General features: G+C 39.5%; 1 protein-coding gene across 2 annotated transcripts; it reads right to left on the bottom strand.

Annotated features, from left to right (window-relative positions):
* Positions 1–897: 897 nt before the first annotated feature.
* On the bottom strand, positions 898–11,108 carry nutf2 (nuclear transport factor 2). 2 transcript variants are annotated; one of them, XM_034205922.1, is made up of 5 exons: positions 10,988–11,108; positions 9,132–9,253; positions 7,484–7,555; positions 5,306–5,404; positions 898–2,140 (listed from the first exon to the last, which is right to left on the bottom strand). In XM_034205922.1, exons 2-5 carry the CDS (start codon positions 9,228–9,230, stop codon positions 2,027–2,029), a joined length of 384 nt encoding a protein of 127 aa, XP_034061813.1. In that variant the 5' UTR covers positions 9,231–9,253; positions 10,988–11,108; the 3' UTR covers positions 898–2,026. The 2 variants fall into 2 exon arrangements, with proteins under 2 accessions (XP_034061813.1, XP_034061814.1); XM_034205923.1 differs by lacking the exon at positions 10,988–11,108 and adding an exon at positions 10,647–10,801.
* Between the last annotated feature and the right edge of the window lie 2,220 nt (positions 11,109–13,328).

The following is a 13,328-nucleotide window of genomic DNA, read 5'->3' as shown; positions in this document are numbered from 1 at the left end:
AGATCCTCTCCAAATCCTGAATGCTTTGAGGCAGCTAATAAAACACTGACTTTTCTCCTTTTTAAATGTTCCAGTTAGTAAGATATTATGTGCTTTGATTGCTGGTATTTACAGTATTTTAATTTATATTCGGAGTTCCTTCTTGGAAAATAGTTGTACGCCGTTTAGTTGATGTTACAAATTTGTACGTCAAATGTCAGCCAGTTTTGACTTTGAATACTTTCGTATTGGCTGTACGGTGTCAACCGTTGTAGGGGACAAACCCTAGTAGCACCTTATAGAATATTGGGTTACAGCTACCCTTGACTATAGGGATTAACCATCCAGTGTTTTTTCTAGGTCTGCGATTTCACAGATGCCGCAATATGGGCTAGTGCAATATCATAATTGCAAGAAGCGCAATATTGGTTAAAGCAAGATATACCATTTCTGTATTATTCCGAGTATTGAAGTGGTGCATCACATTCTGTAAACTTATAGTTTTATTCTTGAGACTTTCGCAAGGAAAATGAGAATAATGGTACAATAATTATCATTTCCTCAAACTTTGTGTATCGCATATGCAATATCAGTCAGAATGATCGCAATTAGATATTTTTAACAAATCATGCAGCCAGTTATTTTTGCCTGAAACAGTGACTCATGGCATCTTGTAATACGGAGCACAGATCTATAATTAAAGCTATTGTATTCTCAAGTTTCAAATCTGTGTACTTCATTCTATGAAACTCATTTGTTTCATTTACAATGTAAGGCAACACGGAGTCATGACTATGAATGCAACTCATGCCTGGGTAATAGAGTGACTTTTATAACAACGTTGACAAATTGTAGTTAGGTGGCCTGGTCACATCTGTCCGACACACGGTCCACTTAATAAGGTCAGTATCTACATAATTACGATTTGGCATTTATTTGAACATTTCAGTCAATTGGATCACAATAGATACAAATGAGAAATTGTCAATTGTCCAGCTGATCCTCTGGAGTAAGGTGACTCATTTGCAAAAAGCCAAAACCAGATGCATTCAAAGCTGGGGGAGGCAGTTTATTTGTGATTCTTTGATTGGCTAAATTCTCTTGTTACGATTTGCTAAAGTCTCCTTTTGTCTCTGGCTACTTGGATTACAATATTCCAAAAGGTCATTTTGCAATTCTTGCCCAGTGTGAGGCATAAATATACTGCCTTCTCCAGCTTTAAATACTTTCAATAAGACTTACTGTGGAGGGGTAAGTGAAAGATTTGGAAATCAATCAGCTGTAGAGAATGATATGAAGAGACACCGTTAAGAAAAAAGTCCAGGTTTTATTGTCTATGGCGGCTGTTGTCCATGTTAAATGCCAGACGTGTGAGAGACAGAGAGAGCAAGAGAGATGGAGAAAAAGAGGGAAAATGCAGGAGCCAATCACACAGCATGGTGAGACTTTATGTCCTCCATGTTTCTTTGGTTTGCAAGAGCAAAACCTGGCATGACAGCGACTCATGGCAAAGTTAATAATTGGAAGTTAAACACAATGAGGCAACATACAAGTAGGATCTAAAAACAACTTAAAACACAAGAACTGATGAACCTGAACACGGATTTCCAACCCGATCAATGACAGTGCTAACAGAACTGAGTGCAGTCAACAGTAGAGTTGGGAAGGATTTAGTAAAGAAGGGTGGAGAGCAGGGCATGAATGGAGGTCATCTGGATATTGGATATTGTAATGGGGTGCTCCCAGGGCCATGCAGATCAGCGGAGTGGCAGACAGGGGCATCTGATTGGTTCGCCGGCTCTGAGCAAAGAAACGCGTCGCAGTTCTACTGGCTGTGGTGGTCTGAAAAAGAAACCACCTGGATGAGGTTCAGTGATTGACATCTAGAATCCGGTGTTTGCTTGTTTTGTCAAGCAGGCGTAAATGAGAGAGCAGGAGGGAGGGACGAGTGTTCCCTCTTCCTCTCTCCCTTCCCCTCCCTCCGTACTTCATCACGTGATGCCCTTCACTATGGCCGCCCCTGCCCACCAGAGTGGAGAAGGGGGAGTTATCCAAAGTTGTGAATGGCCAGCCTGAACATGTCATTGGTGCACACCCACGCGTCGTTAATGTTCTTCAGGATGAAACTCTGGTGGAAACCCATGATGGGGTCGTCATCTGCCTGCAAACACACACACAAACAGAAATAGTCAGGGTTCAGAACAAAGTCAGCAATACAGTGATTGTATTTAGCAGCAGATCGTGTTAAAGGGGCCCCATCATGCTCATTTTCAGGTTCATATTTGTATTTTGTGCCTCTACTGTCTACTGCTGCAGCACCTCTTTTCACCCTCTGTCTGAAACCAGAGCCTAGTCTGGCTCGTTATCAGCCCGGCTCTGTTGTGATTGGTCAACCACTTAGAGATAAACAAAAAGTTATTTCTAAATACAAGATGTTTATAAAGTCAATGAGTCATTATGGTAAATATAGTCAATTATCATATTTAGGATTTTTGCAAAGATTGAGCAGCCCTAATGGTTATCCTGTGCGTTCCTCTTGTAGGCAAACACATTGTGAGCATCCTTGAGGACAAGCATGTTATGGCATGAGCTTTCGAGTCTTTCCATTATGAAGAGGATTTTTAGTAACTTGAGTGTGTATTTTTGTGTGAGTGTGTAAGTGTGCTTGAGTGAGTGTGTGTGTGTGTATTTCCACACACACAAAACACACATCGCCTGTTGTAATGACTCTGCCTCTAAGGCCCCAGCCACACGAGGACGATAATGGTCGTATCTGCTACAGTTCTCTATCAGATAGATGGTTCGGACACACGAGGCCGACATGAAAATCGTGTTTTCCAAGAAAAGTGGCAGAAAGAGTATCTTTTCACTGAATTCAGGGGTAAACTACAATGTTTAACATGTTTGCAGACCGTTGCTGTCATGAAAGTAAGCAACTTGAGCCGCCACTACAACACTTCACACAAGGACAGGTACACAGGGGCCGGCAGAGCAGCGATCCTAGCGGACCTGAAAGGGAAAGTACAAAAACAACAGTGCTTTTTCACCCAGGTCACAAGTGTCCAAGAATCAAGTCTGAAAGCATCATATGCTGTCTCACTCCAGCTTGCCAAAGCAAAGAAGCCACTATCAGAAGGAGAGTTGGTGAAAACATGCGCGATTGAGATAGCTAACGCCTTTGGAGATGAAAAAATGGCTAAACATTTTGAAACGGTGTGCCTCTCCCGACGCACAGTGACTCGCAGGATTTTTGACATTCAAAGTCATGTGGAGGGAAAGCTGAAACAAATCATGTCTGACTGTTCATGCTTTTCGTTAGCGTTAGATGAGAGTACAGACGTTACCGATGTTAGCCAGCTACTGGTGTACGCAAGATCAATAAATGTGTCATTTGATGTACACAAGGAACTATTAAAACTTGTAACACTGCACGGCACAACAAAGGGATCGGACATTTTCGACGCAGTGAAGGGTGTTGTCAGCGAATATGGTGGATTTGACAAGCTATCTGCCATTGTTACTGATGGGGCTCCATTAATGCAAGGAATGTGAATAGTTTTCAGATGAAACTCGGCCTGTTCAGAGATAACCTTGCGTCAGATCCCGCAAATTTGACACACTTCCCCGCATGTGGAGAGCTGCGCAATGACATCCCCGAATTGGCCGAATGTGAGATGACGATCCACCGCTACAGAGAAGCCCTTAAAATGTTGCAGGATCAATTCAACAATCGCTTTCAGGATTTCCACGACATGCGAGGCACAATCCAGCTTTTCACTGACCCCATCTCAGCGGTTGTGCATGACCAGCCACCTGAACTACAAATGGAACTGTGCGAGCTACAAGGCGACTTCTTTTTCCAAATGAAACGGAATGAGGGGAATGTCATTTTGGAGACTGTTGCCCGAGACTCGCTTCCCTCTCTTGAGAGATTTTGCGCTTAAACAGACCAGCATGTTCGGGAGCACATACATATGTGAGAGCAATTTCTCCATGATGAAGCACATCAAATCAAAAGACGAAATACTGTTTCATCTGATGCAGCTTGGATGCACTGGCATCGATGTTGACATTCCCCTTACTGTAAGTCAGCAGAGACAGGCTACAAGTCTCTTAAATTCCAGTTAGACAACTAATGTCTGGGTTAGTGTTAGAGCAGGGTTTATTCTCGCCCGCCACTTCCCGAGGCCCCAGGTGTGCAGCTGGGCTGAGCAGCTGTGAGCGCAGCTGTCTGCTGTGGATGAGAGGGGGGGTTAGGTCTGAGAGGGGGGGTCTGACTTCATGTTTATGTCATGTTACTGTTTAATCTTAATGCACACTATCCAATAGTTTAAAAGTTGTATTCCACTGTTAAATAACCTGTTCAATACAAACATGCCACTTGTAAAAATTAAATAACATTTCTGTGAACTGATGTTTGTTGTGTGAGCTTATTACAGGATGTTCCCTTAAAGATCGAAAAATATCAATGAAGATGTCAGACTTAGTATATTTGTTAATAATTACATACAATACATGGAATTTGTGTTTTTGTGTGTTCCAAGTGACTCTGCGGCCCCCTGGTGGCCAGTACATAAATTATTTGGCCCCACCATCATCAAAGTTGCCCATCCCTGTACTACAGCGTCTCCAGCGCTTTCGAGCGGAATACTTTTTTGATATCGATTTCGGTCCGTTTGCGTAATTCGTCCTCGTGTGGCTCTAGCCTAAGATGCCCCGTTCAGCGCTCGTTATTGTACCTTCACAAGCTTCAACTCATTTTTTATATTCTTAAGGCCAATAGCCACTGTCCTGGGCCCTGTCGTGTTACTATCAGCCTGTCATTCCTTACTTCAGGGTGACGTAGGGGGAAGAGGTAGAGAGGGAGGGAAGCGGTGCTGATCAGACTGAGAGGAGATGTGATCCTTGACAAGTTGACAAAACTTAACAAGCCTCAACACTATATATTTATCGTCTGAATATTACAATACAAATGTGATATTCTGAAAGCCAAGACTTTGTTTGTTTAGAATCAACCACAACCTAAACTGATCAAAAAATGAGTTTTTCTCATAAATCTCGAAGGATTTCAATAGCACGGGTCACATATTCAAATTGTGTAAAGGGGTTGGGGAGTACTACCTAATATGTGGAAAAAGGGGAGTATTCTCTTAATGGAACCTTCATAGTTTGTCTGTTTGATAGTATGGTAACAGAAATAATTGGAACACAGGTACAAAAATGAAAACATACATTCCCTAGCATTCAATGTGTGATTATTAAATTGCGAAACAAATGACATGCTTAACATGCTTTAAAATAAGGTATAAAGGATAGTGCTACTTACTTTTAGCTGTCCTACAACCATACTCAAGATGCAGCAGTCTGGAGTTGGCTGGTGGTCCTGCGCTGTTATACTATGCGCTATTTTTGTGAAGGGTAGACCCTGGCACACACAGGAAAAACACACAAAAATATAGGAGTCAAAACATTTACTTAAGATCTTGAGCTATTTTCATCAAAATGTATTTATAAAATATAAGAAAAACAAGTATTATCCTCAGTAAAATTGTACTTAGGGGTTTAACAACCCTAAATAGTTTGGGGAGGAATCGGTTTACCATTACTTGGCTCCTGTATGTTTACATGGCAATTATAATAATAATAATAATAATATGTTTATTTATTATAGCACCTTTCACAGGTACTTACTAGGGGTGTAACGGTTCACAAACATTTCGGTTCGGTACGTACCTCGGTTTTTAGGTCACGGTTCGGTACAGCAGAAAAAATTATCACAAAATATAATATATTTTTATTTTATTTTATTATTATTACACTGTGAATAATGTATTCACTCAAATAAATACAAAATATAATAAAATTACCTACAACCTGCTTTCTTGAGTGCATGTAAAGTTAGCGGCTGACCAAGGGCGGATCTAAGGGGGCAGCTGCCCCCCCACTGTAGAGCCTTGCCCCCCCAGGCCCCCCTAACTTTTGTGTCCCTAAACTGTACTTGTAGAAACAAACCTACACTATGTCCACAAGCAACAAAACAAGCAGTACATTAATTAAAAGTGAATCATTTTAAATATCATCTTAGGCCCGTTAAAAACGCAGCTACGGCCCTGCATTAAACTGTGGAGCGACGTTCACAGACCGCGGCTCACACTGCTGCAGAGAGGGAACGAGCTGTCCCAGCACCTGAAGGTGGATCAGCTTCCCCTGGGAGCATTTCCCTTTCCACTAGTTTTGTTTTTACTAAGGACAAGAGCTTAAAACAAAATATTAGTAAAGCGCTGCCGTTTCAATCGATAGCGCTTAACAGACGTGCGCTGTTTGGGACGTTTCGTTACAAAATACTACGCAGACAGCGTTAGCTGGGAGATCGATCACTTTATTTGCTAAACTATGCGTACTATTAAATCCATGTAAATTACACATCACAGCAATGAGGCTGATAAATGAAACCAGGATACATCCTTTACCGTAAAACTGGATCTAAATACAGCTGCCAGTGTGCATTTGATAAATACTTTCTGATTTTATATTTATTATATGCTACTTATTAGCTACTTGGCCCTAACGTGTAAAGTTATACACGCATTTGTACCAGTGCTTTTCACAAGTAGACTCTTGCAGGCCAGAGTAGCTGGAGTGATTCAACAACAAAAAAGACATCTGAGAAGGACGAACAGAAAGAGGAGAAGGAAAAGAGAGTACACTGAAGAGACCAGGAGGGTCAGAGCAGGAGAAAGCCAGGAGGAGATGAAGACATTAGTGAAGAAGAAGAAATGTATGTGAGGAATAAAGATGAAGTGAGACAGAGGCAGGGATCAGGAGGCAGATGAAACTCCAGCTGGACCACATGGTATGTTTTTATTCTCCTTGCATACATATTCCATTACAGAAGCACAATCTAGCGGCTCTTTGTATTGACAAATATTTATTGAAGTGTGTTGCTGCACAGGTCACCTTTAGCTCTCTTAAGAGATGGGTGATGTCATTTGTGTACTCTTAAGGGGACGGGTAATAACCGTTAAAGCATGACATGGGACCTTTAACACCAATTGTATACATGTTGGAAGCTTAAAAGTACAAGTAAAAAGCTAGGCTATATAGGAACTGCATTACAGTCACATGGCTTTGCATCACCGACGCTAAGCTAAAGGCGGCTAATGTTTAGCGTGATGATGTGTCATTTGTTAGCAGCCTCTGTTTTAATGACACATACTGTAGAAGCTTCGGACATTCACAAGTGGTGTATTTACTGACAGATTGTATGTCGTAGAACAAAATTGAAAATCCCTTATGCTTTTGTTAACCACAGATCTTATTTCCGAGGTCAAACTAAAAATAGTTTTGGCTTCGAGACGAGGAAAGCAGAAGTGGTAAAATGCTAACCCTTTTCTAGCTTTAAGGACTCATTCATGCACCACTCATTCACCAGTGTGTTTCGTACTTAGGCCAAACACCACCTGTTACACAACAACTCTGTATATAGCTTAAGTTATAGACTCACAGTGAGCTTTTCAACAATCGCTCTTTTTCCTTGGAACTGCTGTCCTTCCCATGTGAGGCATGATGCATCAATCTGTGTGAAGAGACAAAGATAAATAGATCAAGAAAGAAATGGGTGAAATATGAGTTGCACACTATTCTATTTACAGATGAAAGGGCTTCCAAAAAAGTCACATAACACAACTCTAATGATATTAGCTTAGCTCAAAGTTCCATCTGTTTGAAATGAAGTTATGTCGTTTTGAGAGTCAGAAGGATTTTTTACATGGGACTTATGACACTCAACGACTACATTGTATCATTTTCCTTAGTTACACTGTAGCTAACAGATCTAATTGATTATGATGATTATTTGATGCGTAAAACTGAGTTAAAATACAGAAAGTATAATTTCCTGGTGTGACCTACAACCTACTTATACACAAGTAAAGCTAAAAAAACATTGTTCTAAAATGGATTCAATACTAGCTGTACGCTGAAGGCAACAGGTGTTAAGGTTAGCACAGAAAGCTGTCTGGGCTGTGAGTAAATGACACTAGTGTACACAATTCGTGGTCAGCAAGAACAACGACGCAGAGAGAATTGTGTTCAAGTCAAGTTTTAGTTTGTATTTTCCATGTCATAGCATAAGAGATGTTTTTCAGTGTCCTAGTCCAGTGTGACCTGTGGCCTTCTGCTGAAGTGTTTGTTCACTGTTCGTACAGAGTAATAAAGAAGTGTTTTAAATGTTCTTTATTTTTATAATTTAAACATTTCTCTTTTACCAAATATGTCAGTCGTCAAAATGCAGACTCGGTCCCCAGAAAGAGAATTGTTTCTGTATTTGATACATGCATTACTGTCTGTTTATAGTAAATGAAAAGAAACATATCCTTACAAATGCGTGTTTTTGCCCGGTGTGCCAAACCGTGAGTCCTTAACCGGACCGTGACTTATGTGTACCGTTACACCCCTGTGACTAATTCATTGCTGTTAAATGGTTTTATTTTTACATGACTTGTGCTCCTGCCCAAACTAACTCCTCTAAAGTAGTAGGTCTATGTATTTATTTAGGCATCAGCCAAATAAAGAAAAAAAGAAAAGTCAATAAGTAGACACAATTTAATGTATGATTCCAAATGTATTCCCTTTAGGGCCAACAATCTAACAATTACCATCATAAACAAAAGATTTGAAGATTCAATGATAAGGTCTAAAATCACAGTTTTTACATTATAATAAACCAATAATTTCAAATGCCCATTACAAAGTCTAGACCGCTGAGATTAAGTTTACTTTACAGATTAAAAGATCTGCCATCATGTATCTGTGATTGTACAATATTATACACAACACTGATTAATCCAATGAAAGCAGCAACACTGGAAACACACAGCAACCCACCCCCAAGAAAACTATTAAAAACAAAATAACATTCATAGATTTTGTGTCAGATATATTGTTAATGATGATTCATTATTGATCAAGCGAGTCCAAACAGACCACACTCCCATGTAAGCAGACGCTGCCTTCAACTAGATATGTGCAACTAGTAAAGGAGGGAGGTACCAGCAATCTTATAAAAAGGTATTTGTTGAATTTAGAAATCGAAAAAGTTGAATCATGAGACGTCTTGTAACTGAATGAAAGCAAGGTTCTGTGACACTCACATATATGGATCCGAGTTGTGATCTGTCAGAGTCAAACATCTGGTAGTAGTGCTGCACAAAGCTGGATCCTATCTGCTCCCAAAGAGGCTGGTCCACCATCCTGAATCACCCTGCAACACACACTGGGAACATGGAGAGGCAGCTGGTCAGAGAGCCTCCTTATTCTGTCAAGACAGTATTCAAAATGATTTGGTTCATGCGCTACGGCTAATTTCCTTGTATCTTGTGTTTTATTTTATCCCTCTATGCATGTTTGTGGTATGCTTGTATGAAATGTATTCATGTAAGTGTATTTGAGTAATTAAAAAGGCACAATGCAAAATACATATATTTTGATTACAACTTTTATTGTTATTCAAAGCTAGTGGAAGTGTGACAGTTTATTTTTATTTTATATTTTGTCTACCCCAATTATAAAAAGTAAAGATTCTATCAAAGGGACAGCTTGAAGGATTCGGAAGCATCTAGCGTAATGGCTGCTGATTTCAACCAACTGAATACCATTCTGCTCACGCCCTGCTCTATCCATTCTTACTATAACACTACTTTAGGAGGAAAGAAATACAGCGGCGACTGGCTTTGCCTCGGCGTGTCAGAGAACTACATTGGGCTTAATGTGAAATATAAACAAGATGAACTACCATACTATGACTTTTTTTCCCAACTTACTATACTTTGATTTTTCTTTACTAAGACATTTTTAGATATACTAAACCATTACTTTTTTGAAGTACTAAACTGTCTATTTTTCCACATACTCAATTAACACTTTTTTGTATTATGCATACCATTATACGACCTTTTCAGATGATTATACACAAGATAGCTATGGATTGTAGATTCAATTTCTGCAATAGATACCTCTTAATATCAGACAATAGCCTTTTATGATTAGAAAACATTTTTTACTTAAATACAATGTTAATAGAGTTACATTACAACACATTAAATTCAAAGCAAGTAATTGACATGAAGCCATGTTGATATTAATGCATTAACAGACTGAAATCACATACATTTATCTCAGCTTGAAATAAAACTTGATTTACTTGTTTTCTGTAAGAAGTCACTGCTTCCTTCATGCCACAGTATAAAACAAGAAACAAACAAACAACAAAACACGTTCACCATCAAATTCTCCACACCACAAAACATAAACCTGTAAACTACATTAACCAGCGGAGTTTTGCCAGACAAGCCGCACTGGTTGTGGGCTTGGGTGACACTGACAGCAGTCATGTGCTTCAACATAACGATACACTGTTGTCAGGAACACTCTGAGAGCTCTGAAAATGAGTCAAAACAACATACCATACATACCAACGGGTCATACATCCTTATATGTATGCTTAAAAATACCCAAGGCTAGTGTAAATCAGCCTATTTAAAATGTGTACTCATGGAAAAGCTCTTGTAGCGTTATGGCTAGTTAAGCTAACTAGCTTCAACTAGCTTGTGGGCAGTTTTGTTTGCTAACATTGACTAAGCCTGTGCTAGCGAGGACAGTTCATATACTTAGCATGTGTCCCCGTCCGCTAATGTTAGACGTCAGATACATTATATATCCAGGCGTTAGATTATTGGCTGGCTGTCTTTGGCCTCTTCCCCTGGTGCTAAAAATACCCGTCTCCTTCACCGCTCCGGGCCCGCGCACACAACTCTGAACCCCGAAGCAGCAACCCTACATAGGCGTGTCCGACGCTAGCCCTTAACCGGGTAGCACCAGTCAATTGAACTACTTATACCTCCTCATATTTGTTCAAATGTCAGACCTAACTAGCGCGTTTTGTTTGCGCACATGTTTCCATTCACTATACCACAAGACTGTTTATTAAAATTAAGTAATAAAAACTTACCTCTAACCAACACCGAGGCCGGCTTCTCGATAGCACAGTGCAGTGTCTGCTCCCCTACGAGGGCACGCACGTAGAGCCGTAACCAGCCCGTTGGTTTCTGGGTATCGTAGTCTTTGTAAACATCACTTTTTGGCATTTGATTGAGAGCTAGTACATTTAAAAAAAGAAAGGAACAAAAAAGTGGTTGTATATTTTGTAAATAAAGCATAACAGAGAAAAGGTAATTGTATTCAAGCTATGATTGGTTATGGTTCATTCTGCACATTAGCATATTTAAGTTACTCAAATCATGTTTGAAGGTGATGATCCTCAAATGTTGTCATGACAACATGTTTCTGCTGCCCCTAAATCGCCACAAAAGTCAGTTACTACAGGTATGCAAAATTAGAAGTTGAATAAATAACCAATAAAGCAAAACAATTGTATATTGAACAATTAGGCAACAATAAGCCTTGTCAGCAGGTTTTAAAATAATGTACTCCGGACGACCATAACTCCTTTATATAGTTTGCATTACTTTTTCAGTCATGTCCGTCAATTATGTATGTGATCAAACCCTATAATATAAAGTTATACATTAAACATTTTCATTATGTAGCCTACACATTAAAATGTTGAAATCCTCTCAATGTCTTTTACATTGTGGCCATTAAGACAAAATGTTCAGTAAATGTGATTCGTCTCTGACAAATTGACAGAACATTTCGGTAAATTGAAGGGAGGACATTTTTTTCAAAAATGACGTCAACACGAACACTATATAACTGGCATTCACAGATTACTGTCCATGAAAGGAGTTTATCTGGGGCGTCCACTTAATCATTCACAGCACATGTATTAATCTCTGTCTCCAGACCATATACTACAAGGGCTTTTGCAGTTGGCTGGTTCCTTCCCTTTCTTTATCCAGATGCAGTCCTATTTACCATCTGCACTGCTATTTGCTCTCAAGCTGTAAGAATGTTTACACAACACAATTATTTTTCACATGCAACAGAAGGAATAGTGTGGCCTGTTAGCGTTCACATGCATGCTCTGGATTAGGATTGAAATAAAAGGCACCTGTATTCCTTTACAGTTAGATTAAAAAGAAGGCGTAATCTCATTACTGGTACATTTTGGAAAAATGGGGATTGCTAGCAGGATGTCAATGTGACAATGCATTTTAAAATCACATGCACACAAACACACTAATAGTATTATTTTGTCCAATACTTGGCATAGGTTGGCATATTGCCTACGCTTTTTTATATCTTCTTATATACACCTGATTTATTAAACAAAAAAACTGTGTTTGCTTATATGTCATGCCCTAAACTAAAACAGCATTTGTAAAAGATACATTGACATTGCATTTGATATTGAGGTGATCCAAAAGTAACAGAAAGTTATTAGGTAACATTACTTTTTTATAGTTACATTTGTATTAGATTACTATAATATAAGTAATTAGAATAACATACATGTTTATAGTCACCCTCCCATCCCCGTCCACATTCTATGGGGAAGGTAGGTAAGCATGTAAACAAGAATATACACATTGTGAATTGTATATAAGGTATATCTAAAATCAAATGCTATATTGTAGAAGTCTGTTGGTTTGTGCTTTGTCTGAAACTCCGGCCTCCACTGACTTGTTTCTTGATCCCTTGTTCCATTACAGAGACCAGGCAAACAGTGCTTCCATGAGCCATTATCTAATTCAGATAAATTGGTCTTGTTGATCAACAAATCGTCAAGTTGCCAACAATCATCGTTAAACTTTATATTATTGGTTATGAAAAACACAATGTATTTTAAACTACTGTAAACTTGCTTGAGCTGTTGTAGTGTTACGTTTGCTAAGCTTCTACTCGCCTGTGTTTGATAATACTCAAGAAAGGCAGCCAACTTTTCATTACTCTTTACCTGGTGCAGTCTTAAATGCCTGTCCCAGTTAACAAAAATAAGCAAACTTTAAAAAAGAAACCGATTTCCTGTTAAAATATGGCTGAAACCACCCGGCCACACGAGGACGAAAACGGCTAAACGCATAGGATTAACGCAAACGCAATCGCAAAAAAGCTTCCGTCCACACGCAATAGTCATCCGGATAGTGTCTGTCCACACGAGACAGCTCCGTTTAGCTCCAACCGCTGGAGAAGCTGCAGTACATATGCAGGAGCCTGTACGTGGCGCTGTATAACTTCCTCCACAAAAGCAGTGAAGAAGCATGGTTGTCATGGTTGCCCTTCTGTTTATTCTCCGCGGTGGGGGCCGAGGGAACCGGGCAGAGTTTTTCGCCAGTCAACGTGTATTACAGTTTAAATCTTCCGACAAAATTATAAAAGTGCCGGTCAAA

Source organism: Gymnodraco acuticeps, unplaced genomic scaffold, assembly GCF_902827175.1.
Source record: "Gymnodraco acuticeps unplaced genomic scaffold, fGymAcu1.1, whole genome shotgun sequence".
NCBI classification, from domain to species: Eukaryota; Metazoa; Chordata; class Actinopteri; order Perciformes; family Bathydraconidae; genus Gymnodraco; species Gymnodraco acuticeps.
This window is presented reverse-complemented; position numbering and strand designations above follow the sequence as displayed.

Bases quoted from the DNA above. Each gene is read 5' to 3' on its own strand.
- nutf2 (XM_034205922.1), bottom strand. From the start codon at position 9,230: ATGGTGGACCAGCCTCTTTGGGAGCAGATAGGATCCAGCTTTGTGCAG. The intron at 5,405-7,483 runs GTGAGTCTATAA...TGTGTGTGCCAG, and splicing joins CGATTGTTGAAAAGCTCACT to GGTCTACCCTTCACAAAAAT. The intron at 2,141-5,305 runs GTAAGTAGCACT...GTGTGTTTGCAG, and splicing joins TGGTTGTAGGACAGCTAAAA to GCAGATGACGACCCCATCAT.